The sequence below is a fragment of the Anguilla anguilla genome, chromosome 3 (genome assembly GCF_013347855.1).
Source record: "Anguilla anguilla isolate fAngAng1 chromosome 3, fAngAng1.pri, whole genome shotgun sequence".
In the NCBI taxonomy this organism is placed as follows: domain Eukaryota; kingdom Metazoa; phylum Chordata; class Actinopteri; order Anguilliformes; family Anguillidae; genus Anguilla; species Anguilla anguilla.
The window spans coordinates 27513149-27537199 of record NC_049203.1 but is presented as its reverse complement, the minus strand read 5'-3'; the positions used below and the strand labels follow the sequence as shown (position 1 = coordinate 27537199).

Here is a 24051-nt window from a genome sequence, read left to right as displayed (position 1 = left end):
TTCTAGCTTCAGTGTGATGTGGTGATTAGGGAACTAGTCTTTTGCTGTTTGTGTTTGAAAACTAATCTACTTTTTTTCCCTGCTGCTTCTCTTTGCTGAAGTCTACCCGCTAGGCTGGTTGTGCTTTGGAACTGTGTGTGCAAGACTGCAAATGGAGGCAGGCTTAGTCCACCAGTGCTGCTGTTGATTCCTGACACATGTCTGACAGAGATGGAATGAATATATTTAACACTGACACAGCACTTAAAGTCAGCACAGACACATAACTAATAGTGAGCACTGACACAGCATTCACACAGTTAGCACTCACACAGTAGGATCTGATTCCTGTCTCTGTACCTTAGGAGAACTTTAGCAGAACACAAGACCCAAGAGTTCCTAGATACTGTCATTGTGCCATTCATCAACTTTCTTCTCATTATCCTAAATGAGTTACCTACCTGTTTAAATATATGTAATGTGTCAAAAGTTAAAATAAAATAAAAAGGTGATGTAATCAAAATGTAATTAAAATTTTAATAATGTTGATATAATAGTTTTGGCAGTTTCAGCACAGAGGCACAATGAAATTACTGATGGCTTTAATTAGAACGAACAATATGGGGCTTATATTATTAATAGACAAAGTACCACATGTAGCCTTGCTTATTTAGCCAAAATGAGGAGTTTGTGTGTGTGTGTGTATGCGTGTGTGTGTTGGGGCAGAGTTGGCTGCTGTGTTGGAGCCAAGCTGGCTTCTACCAACCACATCCACTGATGACAGGTCATGGGACATCCTTCAGATATGAATGACAAACTAATCAGGTGCTACCTGTCAAATACGTGGTTGCGGACCAACAGCGGGGGATTAAATCAGGTGTGGAGAGCCTAGTTGAGTTGATATGGTGAACTCAGGCCACTATCAACTAAGCCTGTAGCCATCCTGAGAGGCAGGATTGACAAACCAAAACCTGGCAGCTCCCTGCAACTTCTTCCACCAGAAGGTAGTCTCAAGTTCATCTCTTGCCGAAGGTCATTGTGTGGATGGGACCCAGGAACAGCATCCTCCCTCGGCAGCTGCTTGCACGTTTGAGCAGCCCTTGTCAGGGTCCGCACTGCTCACTCCTTGACAGGAGAAGCGTTTAGTAAAGGTGACCCGAACATTGTCTGTTCCTTCCTCTACCTGGATGGCCAGCTGTAGCCGTCAAGGCCTCCCCATTGCAATCAAAATACCGAACCTACACCTAGCAACCTGGAATGTGCGCACTCTTTTGGATGCTCCGGAGAACCGATAGACGTATTAATCTTGAGCACATGAACTTAGCAGATACAACATAGACATTCTTGCCTTGAATGAGACTTCTTTCTCAGGAGAGGACTCACGGAAGTTGGGATACACCTCTTCTGAAAGAGTCTCTTAGAAGACACCTGACAGTTGCAAGGAGTCGGCTTTGCAGTGAAAACTCATCTCTTGGATAACATGCCCGAGTCCCCCTGGGAATTGATGAGCGATTAATGACCTAGTGTATCCCTCTTGCCAAGGGCTACTCTGCTACTGTCATCAGTGCATATGCCCTAGTGCGTCAACCCTAGATACAGATGACAACATCAAGCATGCATTTTATGAAGCTGTCAAAAATACCTCCCGCCAACAAGAACTGAAATTTAGACCTGATCAACTGATGGTCAGTACATGCATAGCCTGTTTTTTTTTCGTCACACAGTCCTGGTCCTGTTGACAGATGATCATGTAGTCATGCAGACATCATTGTTTAGATTGCCCCAATTTACGCAATAACAGCAACCTCGACGCAGATTGAACACATATCTTCTCGGAGCCCCTGATGCCCTCGGGAGTTAGTGCAGGAAACGTGCCGAACACCTCCCTGGCCTCCAGGATTAACCCCCCCAGCAGCACCACCCTCAACATTGAATGCACATGGGCAAGCCTCAGCTAAGCAGTTCACACAGCTGCATCAGAGTCGCTTGGCATTACCAAAAAGCGTCACCTGAACTGGTTCAAAAGCGACTGTACAAGAAACCCCACATCTCCTTCAAGAATAATACACGGCTTATATTTGCCGTATTTCAAACTCACTGTCTTCCACCCTTCTTTCTTGCTGGAAAGCCATCCGTGTTGAGGCTCATAGACCACTTTGAGCCATGGAGAATGAGTGGTGGATCAAAAAATCCTACAAGACCCAAGTCTATGGAGACTCCAATGGCACTTATGCTTTCTACAAAGTAGTCAAGACATTAAACAAACCTCAAAAACACACCATCACTCCTGTAAGATTTGCAGATGGCTCAGTGATTTACAAGGACAAAAGGCAAATCCTTGAATTCTGGGTCAGACATTTTAACATCCTTCTTAATCAACTGATCTCTTTGTCATTGATGAACTCCCAAACTTCCCACCAGTGAAAGAGCATGATGCTCTCCTTGAATTCACCAAGGTCCTTGCAACTGTAAGGTGCCTCAAAAATAATGAGCATGGTCCAGATGGAATCCCAGCTGAAGAAAGGTGGATTCCTCCTAATGAAGAACTTACACCAACTCATCCAAGCAATATGGACCCAGGAAACTGTCTTCTAAACCTGGAATGATGTACATATAATGGCTATTTTCAAAATACAAGATAAAGCCATCCATGGGAGCAGTTGTGGCATATCTCTTCTGTCAGTTGCCGGAAAGGTGCTAGTATGGGTCATGCCATTCTGCCTGACTCATTATGACACACTATGGAAAATAACCTCCCAGGATCGCAGTGTGGATTTAGAAAAGGCCGAAGTACCAGTGACATGATTTTTTGTTGCAAGACAGATCAAGAAGGCCAGAAACAAAACCAGGACCTGTACATTTCTTTCATAGACCTAACAAAAGCAGTTCATACGGTTGACCGCCAGGCAGTCTGGAACATTCTTGCAAAAATTGAGGTACTACCCGACTTCCTGAACGTTCTGAAACACCTACACAATGGCATGCTAGCCTGTGTGCTCATCAGCGGACAACAATGTCCACCCTTCCCCATCCAGGCAGGTGTGAAGCAGGGATGTGTGCTGGCATCAGTAATTTTCAACCGTTTTGTTCCATGCTGATGATGGGGTCCAGCCTCAGCCTTGATGGCAGTCTTTTCAACCTTCTTTACCATCAAGCTTTTACAAAAACATTGATCACCCATGTACACAATCTTCAATATGTTGATGATTGGGCCCTTCTAGCTCATAACCCTACTGCAATGCAACATGCACTATATCTGCAGTCTACAGGGCGACCGGCCTTCCATTAAATAGTCAGAAAACAAATCATTGTTCAGACCTCAGCCCTCACATGTACTCACCCAGTGTTTAGCATTCATGGCATCCCCTTAAAGGTGGTTCAGCAGCTCTGCTAGCTCAGCAGTATCTTGACAGTAAACTGCCAAATCAACGACGACGTCCATGCCCAGATTAGCTGTGCCTTCTTGTCCTATGGTATAATGCGCTCTTGCATCTTTGAAAATAACAGCTTAAAGATGTTGGAAAAGGGAGCAGCCTACCAAGTGGTTGTCGTCTCCTCCCTACTGTGTGGCTTTGAGGTGTGGACCCCCTACAGATTCCTCATCCATTGATTGGAAACCTTTAACATATGCCTCCAACACATCCTAGGGGTCGCATCGAAAGACCAATTATCACACACAGTAATTTTTCAGTACATGCAGACAAGTGTGGAAACAACCTTGCTAAGATGCCTACTCCACTGGCTTGGGCATGTTATAGGGATCAAAGCTGAAACATTGTCTCATAAGGTAGATTCTATATGGTCAAATTCCGGGAGCTAACAGGACTCCTGGAGATCAAAAGTGGAGGTTTAAGGACCATCTGAAAGAGACCCTTAAGACATGTGTAATCAAACCTGGGGACCTTCAAGCAACTTCCATGAACTGTCAAGTATGGAGCATAACTTTCAACTCAAGGGTCGACCATCTCAAATCCAGTCGCACGTCTCAAAGAGATGCTCACCAAAAGCACTGGAACCAGCTTGCACCACAACAGTAGCCATCACTCGACTCGGCCCTCATATTGCCCCAGCTGCGGCAGGTCATGTGGGTCAAGGATTGGGCTTCACAGCCACCTCCAGTGGCACCACCTTCAGCAGCGGCGGCCTCAACTCCCTACAAATCGCTCCACAGAAATTACATAATCTTAAGGAATGCAAGTGTGTGTGTATGTGTGTCTCGCACTATGTCCAGGTTTCTGAGTTTACTGCCTTTTTAAAGAAAGTATTTTGTGTTGATTCAGATGGCTTCTTATACTGCTGAAATTATACCATGCATTTAGTGCTTTAGTGATGTTGCATATAGGTTCTCTCCTACTGGTGTTTGCCAGGTCTGGCACGGTTATATAACTCACACAAATGATGGTGCACTTATGTTCTCTGGAAACACAATTTGCTTTGGACATAAGAAGCAGAAAGTCTGCTCTGAACAAGTCTTGTAAATGAATATAATGTCATGTAGCCTGCAGTAAGTCACAGCTATAACCACACCTTCATAATTAATGCATTGGCTTTGGGTGGGTTCCCCTTGTTGGGATCGAACACCTGCCTTATCAGGCATGTTGAAACAAGTTTCTGGTGTACTGGAAACACTGCATGAGGCAGTGTGCCATGATTGCACACGGCTGGCTCACTTCCCTCTCGTGTGGGTTTGGAGACACTTCTGGATATCAACTGGGGGAAACACTTTGACACTCGGTGTAGCATGGCTCCTACATGCCCCGCACGAGTCTCCGAGCGCTACCTCTGTAGCTGCAGAGTCTCGGGTTGGGCTACAGCAGTGGTGAGGTCCAGATTTACTGTCGTTACTGTACACTTGATTATTATTATTTTTTAAATTCAGACCCATGAGCAGAACTGCTGTACCCCTGGTGTGTTGACCACAAAAGAGTGACGGCACTTAAAGTCCTGTGCAGCTGTCTAAGGCTGGCAGAAATGTTGTGCTGGCCTGTTTTAAACCACAGTGCCCCTGCCGCCCCCTACAGGGCATTAGTGTATTTGTACTATAAATGTGATAAGATATTTTGCTTCCAAGAAGGATGAAAAGACAGCCTTTGCTGCACAAGCCTGGTCTGAGGAATCTGTCATTGATGAACTCCCAAACCTCTCACATTGATGATGAAAGGGCACTGTAGTGTGAGAGAGAAAAGCTAGAGCACCCTTGCACGTTCAGTTGCACCTACTCAGGTTTGGGTGATGTTCAGATTTTTTAAGCCCTGGTTTCTCACAGTTTTAAGGCTTTGGTAACCATGGTTTAGGCGGTTATGGGCTGCATTTTTGGCTACATGTTGTACTTCAGTGTCATTTTGACTGTCAATAAATAAGTAATTAATTGAATGCATCAAACAATCAATCATCGGTTGTATGTAATATAATAGAGAGTGGAGAATATCATAACACCAGAAATTGATTAGAACCAATAATTGTGTTCTGCTGGGGAGAGAAAAATCAACAGAATGGTTCAAACAACTGACATGGTTTAAGCTGCCTTGTAGTTTCCTCCTGCATCAACTATGGGGTTCATGAATCCTCTTCCTTCCTTCAGTGCTTTTCACACTACAGCTCAATTAATAACTAATTAGCAGCTAATTCAGCTGAAGTAAAATCCAGCATACACAGGGGCTCCCAAGGGCTGAAGTAAGGAAGGCCTCGTCAACTGTACGGTCTGGGCAGCTATGCAGTGCTGATGGGCTAGCTGGGTCTGCAAAATCACCAGTCACCCAAGGGTTCAAGTTGTGGTTGAATCGACCACTGTTTTGCCCTTGAGTGCAGTGCCTATCCTGAGAATCCTCAGCAGATATCTGGCCATTCAAGTCCTGCTGATAAACTGTAAAAATATGGACAGAGTGACTGTGATGTCACCCATTGACTTTCCATGGGCTTGTGAAAACCGTTCTGAAGCCATGGGATCCAGGCATCGTGTGATTGACAGTCTGGGGACATTACTAAGCGCATGAGATACAGCCCCCCCTCCACCCCCGAGTTACACGTAGTGACTAGGCATTGACGCAAACTGTCCCTGAATGGTTTATAAATGACCTGGTTCTAATGACACATTCACTTAACAAATCAGAACATGGGCAGACATTAAACGAACAAAGCCAGCTACTGCGACTGTATGTTCTTATGGATAGAAATGAATTACTTTGTATTTTGACCGTTTTGGTACCATTGACTTATGATGAATTCGGTGGATGAAAGACCTATACTGGGACCAGTCGCGCTGGCGCTAGAGTGCAGCGTTTCTCACCTAGACTAGAAAGCCAGCTTCAGAAGCGAAGCTTGGTCTTGGCCCCTTGGTCCTGCTGTACGAGTTACAAGGTTGAGACTCCAGATTGGGGAGACTTCTGTGGTGCCCTCAAGCCAATACTGCTCAGTGTGAAATATGTTATTATGTTGTAAAGCTATCTGTATGTTGTGGAATCACCTCGTATAAGGGCTTCTATTACAGTATATGCATGGTTTAAAAGTCACACAATTTTGTCATCCTTATTTGTTTACCGGGAAATGGCATCTTTAGGCAGCAGTTTGTTTTGGCCCAAATTCACCTCATGGGTTTGCTGTGTGGCCCCAGGTCAACCGTTGGGGGGTACCTTTGCTGAAATGGAATGTACTGGTAATATATGGAAATACTGTATATTATCAAGATCAGAAATATTGCAGCACTTCAAAATGTACCATGCCCTCCATAATGTTTTGGGGCAATGGCAAGTTTTTTCTTGATTTGGCTATGTACTCCACGATTTTGGATTTGTAATCAAACAATTTAGGGTGGGCTATGTATAAAAAGTGGTATGATTTCTACATAGCAAACCAACATGTATTTTTTTAAATGCCCTTTAATAACAGCTGAGAATCTGCTATTTTGCCACATGCAAATGGTTTGATTACAGATCTAATATTGTGGAGTACAGAGCCATATCAAGGAAAAAATGCCTTTGTCCCAAACATTATGGTGCATAAGTACTGCATAAGCAAACATACTAATTGTTGCTATTGGATGTGGCAGTATATTTTTTAAAACACTCCTGGGAAATATGTTAATCGTTGTATTTTTCCAAAAGGTCTGCATATTTACAGTACATTACTGTGTATTCCATTTCTGTTAAGGTGAGCCCTACTTTTAAATGAATGCAATCCAATCCATGCTTTGCCTTTCACAATGATGTTGGAAATTCCCTCTTAAGTGCCAGGTAATGGCCTCCTTGTGCCCAAGTGTTTGTTTGTAATTAGTTGCTCTGTCTCTGTTGCAGGAGACAAATGAAATTGTGGCCATTAAGAAGTTCAAGGACAGCGAAGGTAAGGGAGCCCCTTTGTTAAGTCTGTGAACGGGCTATAAAAATGCAGGCTCTCCACAAACCTTCACACCATTTCCAACTGTCCACACTCACGGCTGACAGCTTCTCTACCTGATGCGGCTATCTCAATTGGTCTTTTTTAAAGCTACATGCAGTCATCGTGCTGTACAGCTCAGCAGGGTGCACCCACCGGTGGTGGTCCAGGCCTGTATTGGACCCTAATAAACTTTCTCTCATGAAGCATACATGTGCAATCTGCAGCTGTAGCTCATGATTTAAAAAACAATGCCAGATCAAGCAATAATCAGGTTTGTAGTTGACTTTCTTCTTGGCGTGATCCATTCCTAACAAGGAGTCTAGCAGAGCGGTTTCATCTGGTAATGTAATTTACATTACTGTTTCAAACAATGAAGAGGAAACATGGTGTTTGGGAAGGTGTGGTGAGGAGAAGTGGGAGAGGAACGGAGGACAATGGGAGTGTGTGTTTTGCTGTGTTTTAACCTCTCACACACTCCCTTATAGAAATCGAATATGCTGGAAATATATTGAAATAAAATATTTTAAGCAGTAGCACTTCAAAATATATAGGCAAGTATAGAAATAATTGCTGCTTTCAGATATTCTTTTATATATGTATATTCTTTTATATATATATATTATATATATAAGTTCAGTATAATCTAATATATCCTGGTTCAGTATGTGACAACCTTTTAATACTTTGTGCATGTGTGTAAATATATGCAGTTTTTATTCACAGTCCGCCATTTCAGGGCACCGTAATGTTTGGGACAAATGGCTTTACAGGTTTTTCTTATTAGTCAGGTGTGTTTAGTTGGTTCTTTAGTACAGGTATAAAATAACTTTCACTTGATTGTAGGCTTTTGATAGCCTTTGGAGTCTGTTGATAGTGTTTTCAGCTGTGCCAATGGAAGCCATTATGAGCCTGAACAATAAGAAAAAAACAGTCCGAGACATAGGCCAAACCTTAGGCTTACCAAAATCAACCATTTGGAACAACATTCAGAAGAGAGCATTGGTGAGCTCTGTAATCATGTAGGGCCTGTTAGGTCAAGGACGATCTGTACAGTTGATGACATAAGAATTTTCACCATAAATGAAGAAAAACCCCTAAACACCTGTCCGACAGATCAGAGACACTTGTTCAGGAGGCAGGCGTGGATGTGTCAGCGACTACCGTCTGCAGAAGACTTCACACACAGAATTACGGAGGCTGCCCTGAAATATTCAAACCACTACTTAGTTACAAAAACAGAATGGCATTGTTTGATTAAAAATCTAAAATTGTGGAGTACAGAGAAAAATCAAGGGGGTGGAATCTTTGTCCCAAACATTATGGAGCTCAGTGTGTATGTGCGTGTGTGTGTATGTGCATTTGCATGTGTGTGTATACACACTGCATATATATGCACACATATACTGCTGTATTAATGGGAGATCTTCTGGTGAGATCCTGACCCAGCCCTTACAGAAATAAAATGCTGCAATACGCAGAAATGAAATATCATGCAAAATATTTTCAATATATTTTCATATACTTTGATATACTGAATGATATATTGAAGTATATTTCATTTGTGTGTGGGCTAGCTCAGGATCGAATCCATTTTTGGTGCTGGTTTCTCCCCCACAGAGAATGAGGAGGTCAAGGAGACGACACTTCGGGAGCTGAAGATGCTTCGCACCTTAAAGCAGGAAAACATTGTGGAGCTGAAGGAGGCCTTCCGCAGAAGAGGCAAACTGTACCTGGTCTTCGAATATGTGGAGAAGGTCAGTCCCAGACACGATTTGGCAGATCCATACATAATGTTTCCTCCCTCTTTTTCCCCTTCTCTTTGGTCACCCAGTTTGGTTGGTTTCCTGTGATTTTTTTTCTTTTTCTTGGTGATTTCTCCATCTCTGTTTGAATTTACATAATTTGGTGGACTCTTATCTAGAACAACTTACAAAAGTTTTTCAAATCTCAGTACAAGATGGCTTCACATCCACGTATTTAGCAAGTGCCAATCAAGAAAATTAACTATCCATGCAATCTGTGCAAGTTTTTTTTATCGATTAGGGAAACAATTAAGGGTTAGGGAAATTTAAATTTTATTGAGGGTATGTGTTGGGTAGGTAGGAGCTTTGGCCCTTTCTTCTTCAAAGAGGTTCTGCAGTCTAATGCTAGGGAAGTCGTTCCAGAAAAAAGGCATGAGGTTGAGTACTGATGTCTACAGAGATGGAGTTGCAAGGTGACCTGCGTTGGCTGAATAGGGAATGGCTGAGCTGGGGCATAGGGCTGGACCATAGCCTGGATATAGGAGGAAGCAGACCCTGTAGGTCCACACTTGTCTTGAATGTGAGCTGAAACAGGGACCCAGTGGAGATTTGTGAGAACCTGGGGAAGTTCAACGCCAGTCAAGCTGGTGCATTCTGGTAGAGCTGGGCGGGGGGTCTTTATGGTAGAACTTGGGGGGGGGGGGTTTACGGCAGAGGTGGGGAGTCTGGTCAAGTGTGAGTTACAGTGGTTGAGTCGAAGGTTTGATTTCAGATCAAAACTCAAAATAATTCCCCAAGAATGACTCACAGTGATTAGTCTTGGTATGAAGAGACAATGCCACATTTGCAGTGGTCATAGTGTACTGCAGGGCAACTTTGGTTTGGGAGATTTTGGAATGGAATATACAAACTTAGTCCAATATGCACATGAATGGACACATGACATTGGTGCCGTTCTTTTAGTTATGGTGTATATTTTTTGTATGTATAGGGGTATATGGATGATGGGTTAATATGTATGTTTTTTGTTTTGTTTTTTTACTTTCTAAGCGTTGTTTTTGGGCTGTGGATTTCCGTGTGCACAATAAAGTTTAATCTTATTAGCAACCAGTAGTTTTAATAACCACTAATATTTATTTCACTATAGCTGGGCTGCCAGGTATCCTTACTTCCACCTATATAGTAGTTGTCGCCACAGGAAAGAATGTAAGGATTAGAGGATATCAGGATGCAAAACCAAAATGGAGTACTGTGTGAAATGAATGCTGTTTGTGGTCAGAAAATCAGTTTCTTGTTGATTCAGTGCTGGGCATCACTCTGCAGTCTCCACATACACACTAGACTGATATTTACATACTGTTATTCATACAATGCATACACTGGAGTGTTTGCTTTTTGTCATTCAGACAGTATGCACACTAGGCCTGGGGTGTCAGACTCCAGGAGTGCTGCAATGTCTGCAGGTTTTCAGTATATTTTAGCATTTATGTGATGAATCTAAGTCGCTGATTGGCTAAGGGGCCACAAACCTTGTTTCCAACACCTAAATGGGTGACTGGAAGGAAAGCGCAAAAACGTGCAGATATGACCAGAGGTGAAAAGTCCAGCGGTCAGAAAGAAAGTCCCACCCTGTGTTTCTTCCACCCATGAGCTCAGCCAGCTGATTTCACTAATTAGTTCTACCCCCTGGCTGAAGAATTGTACTGATTAAGAGGTCCAGCTGATTGGAACAAAATACTGGGGGGGATTTTTACTTTCTGACCCTGGATTTTCCACCTGTGGATAAGACGGCCCTCCGGGACTGGAGCTTGTGATCCCTGCCCTATGCTGATACTTCCTCACTGTTATTCTTAGGGTATACACTCCTCACTGTTATTCTTAGGGTATACAGTACACTCCTCACTGTTATTCTTAGGGTATACACTCCTCACTGTTATTCTTAGGGTATACACTCCTCACTGTTATTCTTAGGGTATACAGTACACTCCTCACTGTTATTCTTAGGGTATACACTCCTCACTGTTATTCTTAGGGTATACAGTACACTCCTCACTGTTATTCTTAGGGTATACAGTACACCCCTCACTGTTATTCTTAGGGTATACACTCCTCACTGTTATTCTTAGGGTATACAGTACACTCCTCACTGTTATTCTTAGGGTATACACTCCTCACTGTTATTCTTAGGGTATACAGTACACTCCTCACTGTTATTCTTAGGGTATACACTCCTCACTGTTATTCTTAGGGTATACAGTACACTCCTCACTGTTATTCTTAGGGTATACACTCCTCACTGTTATTCTTAGGGTATACAGTACACTCCTCACTGTTATTCTTAGGGTATACACTCCTCACTGTTATTCTTAGGGTATACACTCCTCACTGTTATTCTTAGGGTATACAGTACACTCCTCACTGTTATTCTTAGGGTATACACTCCTCACTGTTATTCTTAGGGTATACAGTACACTCCTCACTGTTATTCTTAGGGTATACACTCCTCACTGTTATTATTAGGGTATACACTCCTCACTGTTATTCACAAAGCTCGACTGATATTTCTTCACTGCTGTTTGCTCTTTCAGAATATGCTGGAGCTGCTGGAGGAACTGCCCAATGGGGCGCCACCAGAGAAAGTGCGAAATTACATCTATCAGTTAATCAAAGCAATTCACTGGTGCCATAAGAACGACATCGTCCACAGGGGTAAGCAACCGGCAAACTTTATCAGTGAGCAGGATTCTAGTTGCGAAGCTGGAGACTGCCTGCATCTGAGAAATCTCTTGCTGGTCTCAAACGGCCCTCAAATGTATCTGGGCTTGACATCGCCACCTGAATCTTTTATCTGAATAGTCCTTGATACAACTTCATTCAAACCCCTTAAATAACCTCAGAGGGGTGAATCCAGTGCACCAGTGCATTTTTAAAAAATCTCTCTTTGCGCGGGTTTGCATCAAAGAGACTCATTGGTTACTTTCCTGATGGTAGAAAGCAGGTTGACCAGAGAAATATTTAATCCTTTTACTTCAGACCTACGTGGCCATCATATGTGAATTATAAACAGGGTTGCCATTAAGTGGAAAAGCCACATCGCCGGAACAGAGCTTGCTTTTTTCTGAAATTAATGAACTTTGATTAATTGGGTAATTAAGATTCACAGAGATACAGCTGATGCTGCAGAAATTTCTCACTGGTAGGAAAGGGGTTTATTTTGTCCATTAAGTTTCTGGTAGGTCTGGTTAAGGGATATAAAACTTATTCAGGACATGAAAACACTAGACGTCAATTTCACTTTTTTTTTTTTTTTACCCGTTTGGACTTTCATACTAGGAAAAGACACAAGGAAAGGAAGTAATTAGGTAAAAAAAAATAAAGTAATTAAAAAGCAATTGGAATGCACCAAGACTGTTTAAGATGAAATTTTACTTCCTGTGCACAGTTGCCACCTTCTGCTGCCTCACTTCCTCTCCCAGCTTTCCCTAGCTGTGCCTTAGAGGCAGTGTTGATTTTACCATTAATATGGCGCCCTCATGCTGGCAGCAGTCTATGCCTCTTTTAATAATGTTGTGCCATTACTGCATAATAGCATCCCCTTGTAGAAGACACACCAATACTCACTTTGGAGTTGACCTACAGGCTCGTATCAAATAGAGAGCACATTAATACTCTAAAGCAGTATTTGGATGATACAGTTGAGGCCAAAAGTTTACATACACCTAGGCTAAAGATATTCAAACTCAGTTTTTCACAACTCTGCACATTTCATGTTACCATACATTTCTTTTGGCAAGTCAGTTAGGACATCTAATTTGTTCACATCTGAGGTAATTTTAAAACAACCGATTAAAGAGATTTATTTCGGCTTTAATTCACTTTATCAGAATTCCAGTGGGTCAAACGTTTACATACACCAAGTTGATTGTCTCTTTAAACAGTCTGGAAGATTCCAGAAACTGATGTAATGACTTTTTAGAAGCTTCTGATTGGCCAATTGTCATAATTAGGAGTTAATTGGCACCTGTGGCTGTTTTTAAGGGCCTTCCTTTAGAGCCACTGCCTTTTTGGCCTTGATACAATGGGAAAATCCAAGTAACTCAGCCAAAACCTTCTTAGGAGCATGGGCATCTGTACAAACAATTTTATGCAAATATAAAAATCTTGGGACCACACAGGCACTGTATAGTTTAGGAAGGAGGCACAAATTAACTCTCAGGGCTGAACGAACCTTGGTCCAAAAGGTTCAACTGAACCCCAAGACAACAACAAAGAGACTGGTGAAGGAGTTTGAGGCATCAGGTACTAAAGTATCTAGTTTTGTGTGAAAAGGGACTGGTTCACTTCAGAAAATAGATGGCATCATGAGGAAGGAGGATTATCTAGAAATACTGATGCAACACCTCAAGACATCAGATAGAAAGTTAAAATTTGGTCGCAACTGGGTCTTCCAGCAGGACAATGATCCTAAAGTTGTAACAAAATGGCTTAACGACAATAAAGTGGAAGTACCGGAGTGGCCACGCAAAGCCCTGACCTGAATCCCATAGAAAATTTGTGGACTGAACTGAAAAAGCGTGTCCGAGCAAGGAGGTCCACAAACCTGACCGAGTTCCACCAATTCTGTCAGCAGGAATGGGCAAAAAATCCAGCAAAGTATTGTGAGAAGCTTGTGGAAGGCTACCCGAAGTGTTTGATTCAAGTTAAGCAATTAAAAGGCAATGCCACCAAATACTAACAAAGTGTATGTAGACTTTTGACCCACTGAAAATCTGATATAGTACATAAAAGCTGAAATAAATCTGTCTCTTAGCTATTATTTTGAAATGACTTTTTATGGAAATAAAGTAGATACCCTAATTTACTTAACACAGGAAATGTATGGTAACATGAAATGTGTGGAGTTGTGAAAAATTGAGTTTGAATGTCTTTAGCCTAGGTGTATGTAAACTTTTGGCCTCAACTGTAGGTTGCTAATATGCTAAATGCATTGCTACTCCAAGCCTGTAGCTGAATGTTAGCATCCTTTCCAGGAAACACACTGACACTGTTTCTTTTGGGTATTACTGCAGGCTCGAACCTTCACTTAGGGCCCTGTTCAGACGAGGAAGCCTTACAAAGTCGCTTAGGCATTTTAGGCATAAGGTTTTAAGTCAAAAGATCTTTTCTAAGCATGTATTCAGGTCCACCTTACATACCTTCTTATCTCTGATATTGAGAGTTCATCCTTGCACACACAGAAAAATGTTAAGTTGCTTAGGTTAAGCACACACCCACGGGTGAACAAGAATGCCGGGACTTAAATTCCACTGGCACTGCATTTCTTGTATCTTTGACTTCTCTAAACACTGAGGAGACACTAATTGTGGAAAAATTATGAAATCAAAGCATTCGTGAAATCAAGAGGTTTCTGTACATACAGAGAAGTCGTCACTATGAAGGAGAACGTAGCCCTAGCTATGTTGCAAATATGCTTTTTTATATTGATTTTCAGCTCATATTTTGTTTCTTTTTGACCAAAGTGTTGAGAATCCCTCTCCCCATGGAATAAGTGTATTGAAACGTGCGGGCAGTTTGATTATTTAAATATGGAAGCTGCAAGCCTTTTTATTTTAAATGTAAAGTGGTGGAAGCTGTCATTACATCAGGTGAATTGACATTACATACTGAAATGAAAATCCTGAATAAATGATTGGAGAAACATAACAAATGCAGGTGCTTCAAATGCAGATGTGCTGCATGATACCATTACGCAGTTAACATCCTATCATGCTCTGTGACATGAGCAGGCCCAGGAAATTATTTTTGGAATTGAAAAGATAGTAATAGTACACATTTTAATTCATAATGAGAAATATACAGTATATCACTGATTAAGCATTTCATGAGAAATAACAAAATTAAAAAAAACATTTTGTTGAACACAGTTGTACTTAGGCCATGTGTTCTGATGGAGTACATTAGATATTCTACCTATTTTGTGCGTAAAATTCACATGGGCAAAATGCATCTGCAAGGTGAATTCTAGACATAAGTTTACTTTGTGAGATCTGAATAAGTTCTGTAGTGTTCACACTGATACTGTAAGGGTGTAGCTGCAGGGGAGGATCCTAATGCAGAAACACACTGATACTGTGAGGGTGTAGCTACAGGCATGGATGCTAATGCAGAAACACACTGATACTGTGAGGGTGTAGCTACAGGCATGGATGCTAATGCAGAAACACACTGATACTGTAAGGGTGTAGCTGCAGCCTAGAATCCTAATGTGTAGAAAACACAGATAATCTAATGGTGTAGCTACAGATTATGACCATCACAGTCTCTGTTTGACTAGCCTGAAAGAATAATTGCAGTCCTCTATCCTTTGAACACGTGCTGAATTATTTCTCAGTGTTTTTTTGCCAACTGGCTGGGATCACAGCACAACAACTCCAGATGGCCTGTGATGCACTGCAAGAAAAATGTGAAAATATTTGAGGGAAAATGCAGTCCGTTTGATATGATTCGACTTTCTGTTGTGCTCATTAAAAGGTTACAAGAGAAGAGTACCAGAGGCCTCCCTCAATGAAAATTCTGCAATTTATATGCAAATTTATTGTCTCATTAAAAATGCACGTATGAGATTACTGTCTTAATAGTCTATTGACCATTTCTCCCAGAATTTGAGTGCTAAATTCTAAACTGGGCTGTATAAAGCTGTTTATTAAGTTAAAGATGTTTAGTGATGCAGTCATCCTGCTTTATCCATGTCTCTCAAAGGCTGAGATTTATTGCCTATAATCTTAAACTTATCAGTACTGCCTATTAATCATAATTTCTTAAGCAATTTATAAAGGGCTCAACAGTTCAAAATAGCACCGTAGATGATCTTGCGAAAACAAATCCTTGTTCATGGCTAGAGCGTGGCCTTCTCTGCCCTGACTTTTCACTCACGTTTGGTGCCACCAGCAGTGTGTCGAGTGTAAACGCATCCCACCTTACTGCCTCTCCTCAGATATCAAGCCTGAAAATCTCCTCATCAGCTCCGAGGACATTCTCAAGCTCTGCGACTTCGGTAAGTGAAGCGGCCGCGTCTTTGCCCAACCGCCACGCCCCGACGCCCGGGAAACCAGCGGGAACGAACGTTCTTCGACGCTCGAACTTGCTTCGTGCCGACAGCGCGTCTTACTAAAAACGATGTGAGCACGGCGAGGCTGTCATTACGTCAGCATAATCTCACCCCTGCAGTTCCCGTCATTCCAAAAGGCTTTCGTGCTCTCATCGCTCGTTCGACAGTTAAGCAGCCTGGTGCTGGTAGGGCTTAGCTCTTTTTTTTTGTTTATTTGTTTTTGTTTTTTTTACTTTTGAACTTCGCCAGACAAGACACAACGCAGACTGAGCAACAGTGTCTCGCACACCGAGCTGGCCGCTAACACACTTTGGGCCACTCCTGACGTTTCAGTTCGAGAGCTACGTCACAACGTCGTTTTGGCGTTCCTATCCACAAACCTGTCTACTTTCATAACAGCGTAAGCAGGGTTTGAATTACATTCTTATTTTTTGGGGGGAAATTGTGGACTAGCAGGGGGGCTTTGGGGAGAATTTGGAGACTGGAGAGCTGAAGTCTCTTTTTTTTGGGGGGGGGGGAGGCTGAGCTCCCCCCAGCCGTCCCCTTAATTGGAACACTGCAGTAGTGCCATCCTTGCTGATAACCCAACATTGGGGTGCTTGAAATTTCAGTGCAATTTTCCTTCAAGACAGGGCTGTGGAAAGAGATTTGAATATTTACTATTAGAATTACTTTGTTTATGCAACGATTCTAGAACCTCCTCCAAACTTTTGTTTTTACTTCTTTCAAGGGGGTTCTCATCTCAAATCCCCCCATAATTGGCACCTAAATTTTCTGACCGCAGTTAGGCCAGACTTTTGCCGTAGATCAGTGATTCCATTTCTGCATAGTTGTTTGTCTTTAACCAAATCACTTAGAAGAAGGGTTTTCTCTGGCGCCTGCTTAGGCGCTTCGAAAGTCATGGAGGGCCATATTACCGTATGTGTGTCCAGTTTGGTAAGATACATCGGATTTGCCTTACAGATGAATGCCTTGCAGTGTGTTATCGGGTATTTATCAGTCGGAATTATCACAGTAATATGACAAAGCAGGTGGACATTTTAGATTACTCTGGAGTATTTATTTAACATGACGAGTCAGTAAAAACATGTTCAGCTCATTTTTTCTACTTGCTACACCTGGTGGTGAATATGTATTATTGCAGGGAAATATCAACGATAACGATAGAGCCCTGTATGAAGTCCTATTTCACTTAATCAAATGTATTTTGGATGCCATTTAAAAACACATTTCTAAATCATATTATTTCCATCATATATAGTTTTTATCTGTACATATGTATCACTTTAAAAGGTATTAAATACTCGGTTCACTTTGGAAATAATTCCCGTTTGTGCTATACACACCTTTTGTTTGTAATTTTATTTTTAAATATATGAATATTGATCAGTTAAACTGTTGTTACATTTTGAATTAAATCGTTTTGTTGTTCATTTGGAAATGACATGCACTCTCTGACCTGTTCTGCTGGCTCCTCCCTCAGGCTTTGCCCGCAACCTATCAGAGGGAAGTAATGCCAACTACACTGAGTATGTGGCCACACGCTGGTACCGCTCCCCAGAGCTCCTGCTAGGGTGGGTCCTGTCTGTGTGTGTGTGTGTGTGTGTGTGCGCGTGCATGCGCGTGTTACAAAGCATATTTGCATACTTATGTGTGTAGGAGTGGTGATTTGCTACAGGCTTTGGTTTTGACTTCATGGTCTGGTATGTTTTCGGTACAGCAGAAGGAAATTAAATTCTAAATATAAAATTGATTTTCATTTGTACTGAAAATGCAAACGGTGGCTAACTGGACATAATTTCATGCTGTGCCAAGTGAGACACGTTAACACTAAGCCATCGGTGGGAACTTCGTGAAAAGAAACCTTCCACGCGTGCGTTAAAGCAAGACTGGGATTGTTTTGGTTTGCGGTGTGTACCGAACTGAGGTTCAGTACGGATACTTGTACCATTACACCCCTAGTGTGTAGGTGCATTTGTCTTTATTGTTTTATGTCCCTGAGTGCATGATATATTTGTGTGTTTGTTTTTGTATGTGCATGCATGTTTGTGTGTGTGCATGCGTGTGTGTATGTTTTTTTTGCATTCAGACGCATGTACGCTTTTCTGTGTGGTGTGTACTTGCATGTGGGTGTCCATGGGCCTACATACATGCTTCTGTGTGTGTGTCTGTGTCTTTGCATTTGTGCTCATTGTCATGCATGCATTTGTGTTTTTTGTGCATATGTGCATGAACATTGAGAATGGCAATATGTGTGTGCATGTGAGCATATGTGTTGTGTGTGTGTGCATGTTTTTGTCTCCTGTTTTTACTGAAGTGTCAGATTCGTTAAGGGTGTATTTGTTGTTGCAGTTGTAGTGGATCTGTCGAGGGTTTCTTGTTGAGTTCCATACCTGCTGCGTTACCAGCCGTGCTACAGCGTTCTTCCTGCTTAGTGTTCAATTTGGCTGAGAAATGTTTAACAGTCACCTTTTTCAACTGCTAGAAATTGACTGTGGGGTAAAAAAAAACTGGAAATTCTCTTGATATTTGAATTCCTCCTACACAGTTATGCTCTTCCACCATCACGCATAGCCTTTCAGCTCAAATATGTATCTTCCACCCCCCCATCTCTTGCTTTTTCTTTCTCTATCTCTTTATCCATCTGTCTTTCCTTCCTCAGTCCACAAGTTCTCACTATATAAAGCTCATGCTGTATGTCTCCAGTAGTTGAACTGACAGCTTGTGTAAATGATTGGGTAAGGCAGTGTGTGTCAGTACTGCGTTGTGACAGTAGCCGGGTGTTTGCCGGTGTGCTGTTGATGGGATGCCGCCTGCGGAGGGAAGAAGGTCCCCATAACTGCCGCTGCTTTCACAGGGCGCCGTACGGAAAGGCTGTGGACATGTGGTCAGTGGGCTGCATCTTGGGGGAGCTCAGCGACGGGCAGCCCCTCTTCCCCGGCGAGAGCGAGATCGACCAGCTCTACACCATCCAGAAAGTTCTGGGGCCTCTGCCGCCCGAGCAGATGAAGCTGTTCTACAACAACCCCCGCTTCCACGGCCTACGGGTGGGCAGCCTCTCTCTCTCTCTCTCTCTCTCTCTCTCTCTTTTACTCCCTTTCACTTTATTCTGTATTCTTTCTCTTCTACTGCGCTTACTTCCTTATAATGTTTGTCACTCTCACTTTTCGGTTTCCTTCCCCTCTCCTGCTAGCTTAATTTTATATCTATCTCTTGCTCTCTCTGTCTGTCTTTCTCTCCCTCTCTCTCTCTCTCTCTCCCTCTCCCTCTCTCACTCTCTCTCCCCCTCCCTCTCTCCCTGTCTCCCCCTCCCTCTCTCCCTCTCTCCCGTCTTCCTCCTCTGTTTGTGCCTGGCTCGGTTCCCCGCGCTGTGACTAACTGGATCTGTGTGTGACTCAGAGTCTGAACGTTGCTCCTGGATTCCTCTGGCCTCCAGTGCAGCTGGCTGCTCGCTTGTGTGCGATAAGCGCTGGTGCTGTGGCGCGGAGCAGCCGGGACACCCACACCACGCGCGGAGCCGCCGCTCCTTTTCCCCCACCGCACCGCACCTGCCGCTTTACTCAACACAGGTTCAGAGACACGGGGGCTCTTCTGATGGAGCTTTAGCCCAGTCACTTGCGGACACGACGTTTTCTGGTTGCCCGCCCGCGTTATGTAGTTCTAAAATATACATAAAGTAGATGTTTATGGACCCGCAGTGCTGAACTCCAGCAGTACAGTTTACTTGAGAGAACTTTCAGTGTTGGGTCACGTTTATAGGAATGTCTTGTCTCGATTTGTTTTTGTTTTTCTCATGCCGCCTACAGCACGCGCACTATTTTTAGATTGAGTCACGTGCACAAACTCTGATTTGTGAAGCGTTTTTTGCGAATATTCTGATACACACATCAATGTGGCAATTCATACTGAACTCCCATCACCTCCCATTGTGCTCAACCGGGAAGTACGGAGCCAGAGAAGAAAGATTCATTAAGGCGCACATGAATCAATCTAAAAATAGTGTTGTAGGCGCCATGAGAAAACAATATCGACACATCTAGACCGCTTCCATTTGACAGGAAGTCACTACGAAGTTCCAATGGGAATATGCTTGCCTGTACTCACAGTAGATGATGATGTTGTGGATCTCTGGATCTCCTTATGTGTTGCTTTTTAATGAAGTACTTTGACCTATTTGTATTTGTATTAGCAGGGAACCGCTTGATGATTGTGGTAAATCGCTCTAGCATTTAGCAGCAGCTCCTTTAGCGAGCTGAGGGTGTGGTTGCTTTTCTGTTAGAGTGTTGGTGTGTGGGCACACGTTTCCTTTTGCTCTGGAAATTGAGCACACGGTTGCTTATGCAGTTTATCTGCTTGGGTGTCTGTGCTGATGTTCAGCCATGCATCACCGAAGTTTGCAGTTCAGAAAAGGTGATCCGATTACATCCATGCAGGTTCTCGAATCCTGATCCTGGACTGGAATAATAATGACAACAACAATAATAATGCTAGGTTGGTTCAGTGCTTTTCTTGCATGTGTGCTGAACTCTAGACTGAAACATTAGTCTCCAGCAGGGGGAGCATTCTGTGCTGAGCTGGCTGTCCTCGTTAGAGGATGTTTCCCGTTGGGGAGAGAGGAGAATATTGAGGCCACCGAGCTTAAAGAGATAGTTCACTTTCTGGGGTTTTTGATATTATTTCTGGTTGAATGTGTGTTTTTAATTGGCCCAGACCAAGAATTTTTTTATTTTAGATATTTTTAAAAGTTTCTGACAACCTCTCAAAATTGGCTGGTTTTTTTTTTTTGGGGGGGGGGGGGGTTTGAATTGAATCTGTTCATGTGTACATCTACTGAAAATATAATAGCATAAACCCTCTAAACCCCTATAGTACTCTGAACCTTTTTTTTATTAAGAGTTTTATTTAAAAATAGAGGAAGCAAGTTAAGATACTTTATACAAAGAAAATAATGTACATTCTTCCTTCAGAAGACATCTGTGCTCATCTACTTCTTCCATGAACACGGAAACTTGGTTACAGTTTACATTTGTAAGCAAAAGGTACCAGCATCAGCCAATATGGTACGTTATCGGCCCCACAATTTCAAACTGCGCATCTCTGGATAATCATAATAATAATAATTAATAATAATAATACGAATACATTTCATTTATCAAGCACTTTCCTCGGGCTCAGGGCATGGTACAGTCAATCAGACATGGATCCCGTTCCCAAAAACTCAGAGGAAGAAGGAACGGAAAACCTTGCCGCTGTCGTTCTTTTACGCACGCGCTCCTGAAGTTGTCCTCGTTTATTCGGCCGTCGCGGCGAGCGCAGCTGGAGGACCCGCGGGACCGCACAGAGCGCGCAGGTCCTGAGAGAGGAGGGGAGAGGTGACGCCGCGCTCCGTCTCTTACGGGCGAGCCTCGCGCACGGCGACGGGGGGCGGGACGCCCCGGAGCTCTCTTCCGGAACGTTCTGAGCGCTTGGTCCCGTGCGCTCCACAGCGGGAGGGGTTTGATTGGCACATCTCTGGGGGGGGGGGGGTCAACGAGTGAGGTCTGACCCTGCCCTAATTAACCAGCACGGTCGTCTGCCGTGACGGCGCGGGTCAGAGGTCACGGTCTTAGCCCAGACGTCTGGTGAGGCCGAGGAACAGTTGATCGAGTTACGCCTTTTTCGGTCAGGCCCATGTCTCGTTACCATGAGAAACCAAAAACGGGGGATTTTCTTTTCTTTTTTTTAAGAATCAGTGATTCAGTCGTCTGCCTCCCTCTTCCTCTGTCTCTCTCTCTCTCTCTCTGAGTCTGTACAGAGGGATTACTTGTGCCCTGGACTGATGTACCTGATTGGAGCTGACTGATAGGATTAGCTGACCTTGTTGCCAAGGTCACGCATGCAGCAGACCAGCTGATGGGTTCTCTCTGTGCTAGAGATCATGGATGGGGTTGTGTCACACTGTAGACTGGGTTATGAATGCATTTCGCAAACACATCACTGTGCATGACTTGCATTTTTCTGGCCCTTTTATAGCAATCTTTTATAGTTATGTTCAAGCAGCTGTCCCTGCAGGTCCAATCAGGGGGATCACATCTGTATAATGTGCCCCTCAACAAGAGCTTGAAACTGATCATTTGGGGTCAGTCAGAACTGAAGAGTACTGTAACTTTCTGCTCTTTTGATTACGTGTATTTCTCTGTGTCAGTTTTAATTGTAATTTGTTTGTGTCTCTTGTCATTTAAACTTGATTCTTCAAGTATTTGAGAGTCTCAGTTTTTATTTCTGACCATTTCAGCTTTTCTCTTGGAGTATGTGTGTTTCAGGCCCTTCTGACTGTGTGTGTGTGTGTGTGTGTGTGTTGGTGTGTGCGTGCATGCATGCATGCATGTGTTCGCCAAGTGCGCATATCTGCATGCGTGCATGCGCGTGTCTGTGTGCACATGTATGTGTACATGTGTTCGCGCAAGTGCACATATGTGCATGCACATGTATGTGTGCGCGTGTGTGTGTGTCTGTGTGTGTATGTTACAGCTCTGTCTGACTGTGTATGCGTATGTGTATGTGTGTGTGAGAGCTCCTCTCTCTAACTCTGCCCTGTGTATCAGTTCCCTGCAGTGAACCACCCTCAGACCCTGGAGAGACGGTATCTGGGGATCATCAGTGGCCTGATGCTGGATCTGATGAAGGTAGGAACTTGTGCTCTTTTTTTTCCCTGCCTCTTCCTCCAGGGTGTAGTGGAGCTCAGATTTCTCAGCCAAGCCGCTGTCGCTCAGCAGAGCTTCACACTGGCAGCTTGAGCCTGAGATATCGCTTCACGAGGAAACGGGCCCGTGTCATCAGCAGCTGGAGCGCGTGTGAGGTGGTCCCAGTGTTTAACTGTGACCGCGTATTTATCTCTCCTGTGGCACCTGTCTCACTGCTCTACACTCTACTGTGTCGCTCATGCGTAGGCAGGTCAGACTCTCACATATCTGCAGGATGGACAGGCCAGCCTCTCAGCAGGAATCCATGTTGCACAGCCCCTGCACATCCCCTGCACAGACCCTGCACAAACCCTGAAAAGACCTGCACAACCACTGCACTGACCCTGAAAATACCCTGCATAGACCCTGAAAATTCTCTGCACAACCACTGCACAGACCCTGAAAATACCCTGCACAGACCCTGAAAATATCCTGCACAGACCCTGCACCGACCCTGCACAGCCCCCGCACAGACCCTGCACAGACCCTGCAGTCCTGCACAGATTCATAGATCTTTATAGCATCTAGCTCGGTCAAAGAGATGTTACTTAAGGCACAGTATCAGCTGATCTGAATTTGCAATGTTGATGCAAAAAACAAAAAATTGTTTCTGTAATCCCATTTTCATTCTTTGGTTGCACAATTTAAAATGTATGGTCTTCGAATATACGGTGGTGCAGTACCCTCTGCAGAAACCGTCATATTTTACACACCTGAGCAATCTGGTTGCAGTGTAGCCTGTTTTGAGTATTATAACATCAGGAAACCATTTATTGATTTACAATATCTTGTGTTCTCCTTAATATATTATACCATATCTCCTAACTAAGGCAACAGTTTTTCTCAGACCAAAAATAGAGGGGTAAATTATACCTCTGTTTTTAGGTGCCATTCCTCAGTACAGGGCTTGTGATTGGTCAGATTATAACTGGATCTCTCAATGCCATTCGCCAGCAGCCAAGCAGTTGATGGGTGCCTGCTCACAGCAGAAATGGAAAGCACAGTAGTATACAGTATATTGATAATATATTTGACAGTAGTATATTTTGAAATAATATGTGCCAATGGTGGAAATAATTAATATTTTTATATTTTGTTTCAACATATTTTAAGTCTTCCCATAAGGGGA

At 43.2% G+C, this 24051-nt stretch overlaps 1 protein-coding gene across 11 annotated transcripts in view; it reads left to right on the top strand.

Annotated features, from left to right (window-relative positions):
* Nucleotides 1-24051, top strand: part of cdkl5 (cyclin-dependent kinase-like 5) — a 100909-nt gene that overhangs the window by 56985 nt on the left and 19873 nt on the right. For all 11 annotated transcript variants that reach the window (XM_035409348.1, XM_035409350.1, XM_035409349.1 and 8 more), the window contains 7 exons: nucleotides 7269-7314; nucleotides 8968-9104; nucleotides 11681-11801; nucleotides 16087-16146; nucleotides 17684-17774; nucleotides 19058-19247; nucleotides 22785-22865. In XM_035409348.1, coding sequence (XP_035265239.1) covers nucleotides 7269-7314; nucleotides 8968-9104; nucleotides 11681-11801; nucleotides 16087-16146; nucleotides 17684-17774; nucleotides 19058-19247; nucleotides 22785-22865 — 726 coding nt within the window. The remainder of the gene's footprint in view (nucleotides 1-7268; nucleotides 7315-8967; nucleotides 9105-11680; nucleotides 11802-16086; nucleotides 16147-17683; nucleotides 17775-19057; nucleotides 19248-22784; nucleotides 22866-24051) is intronic.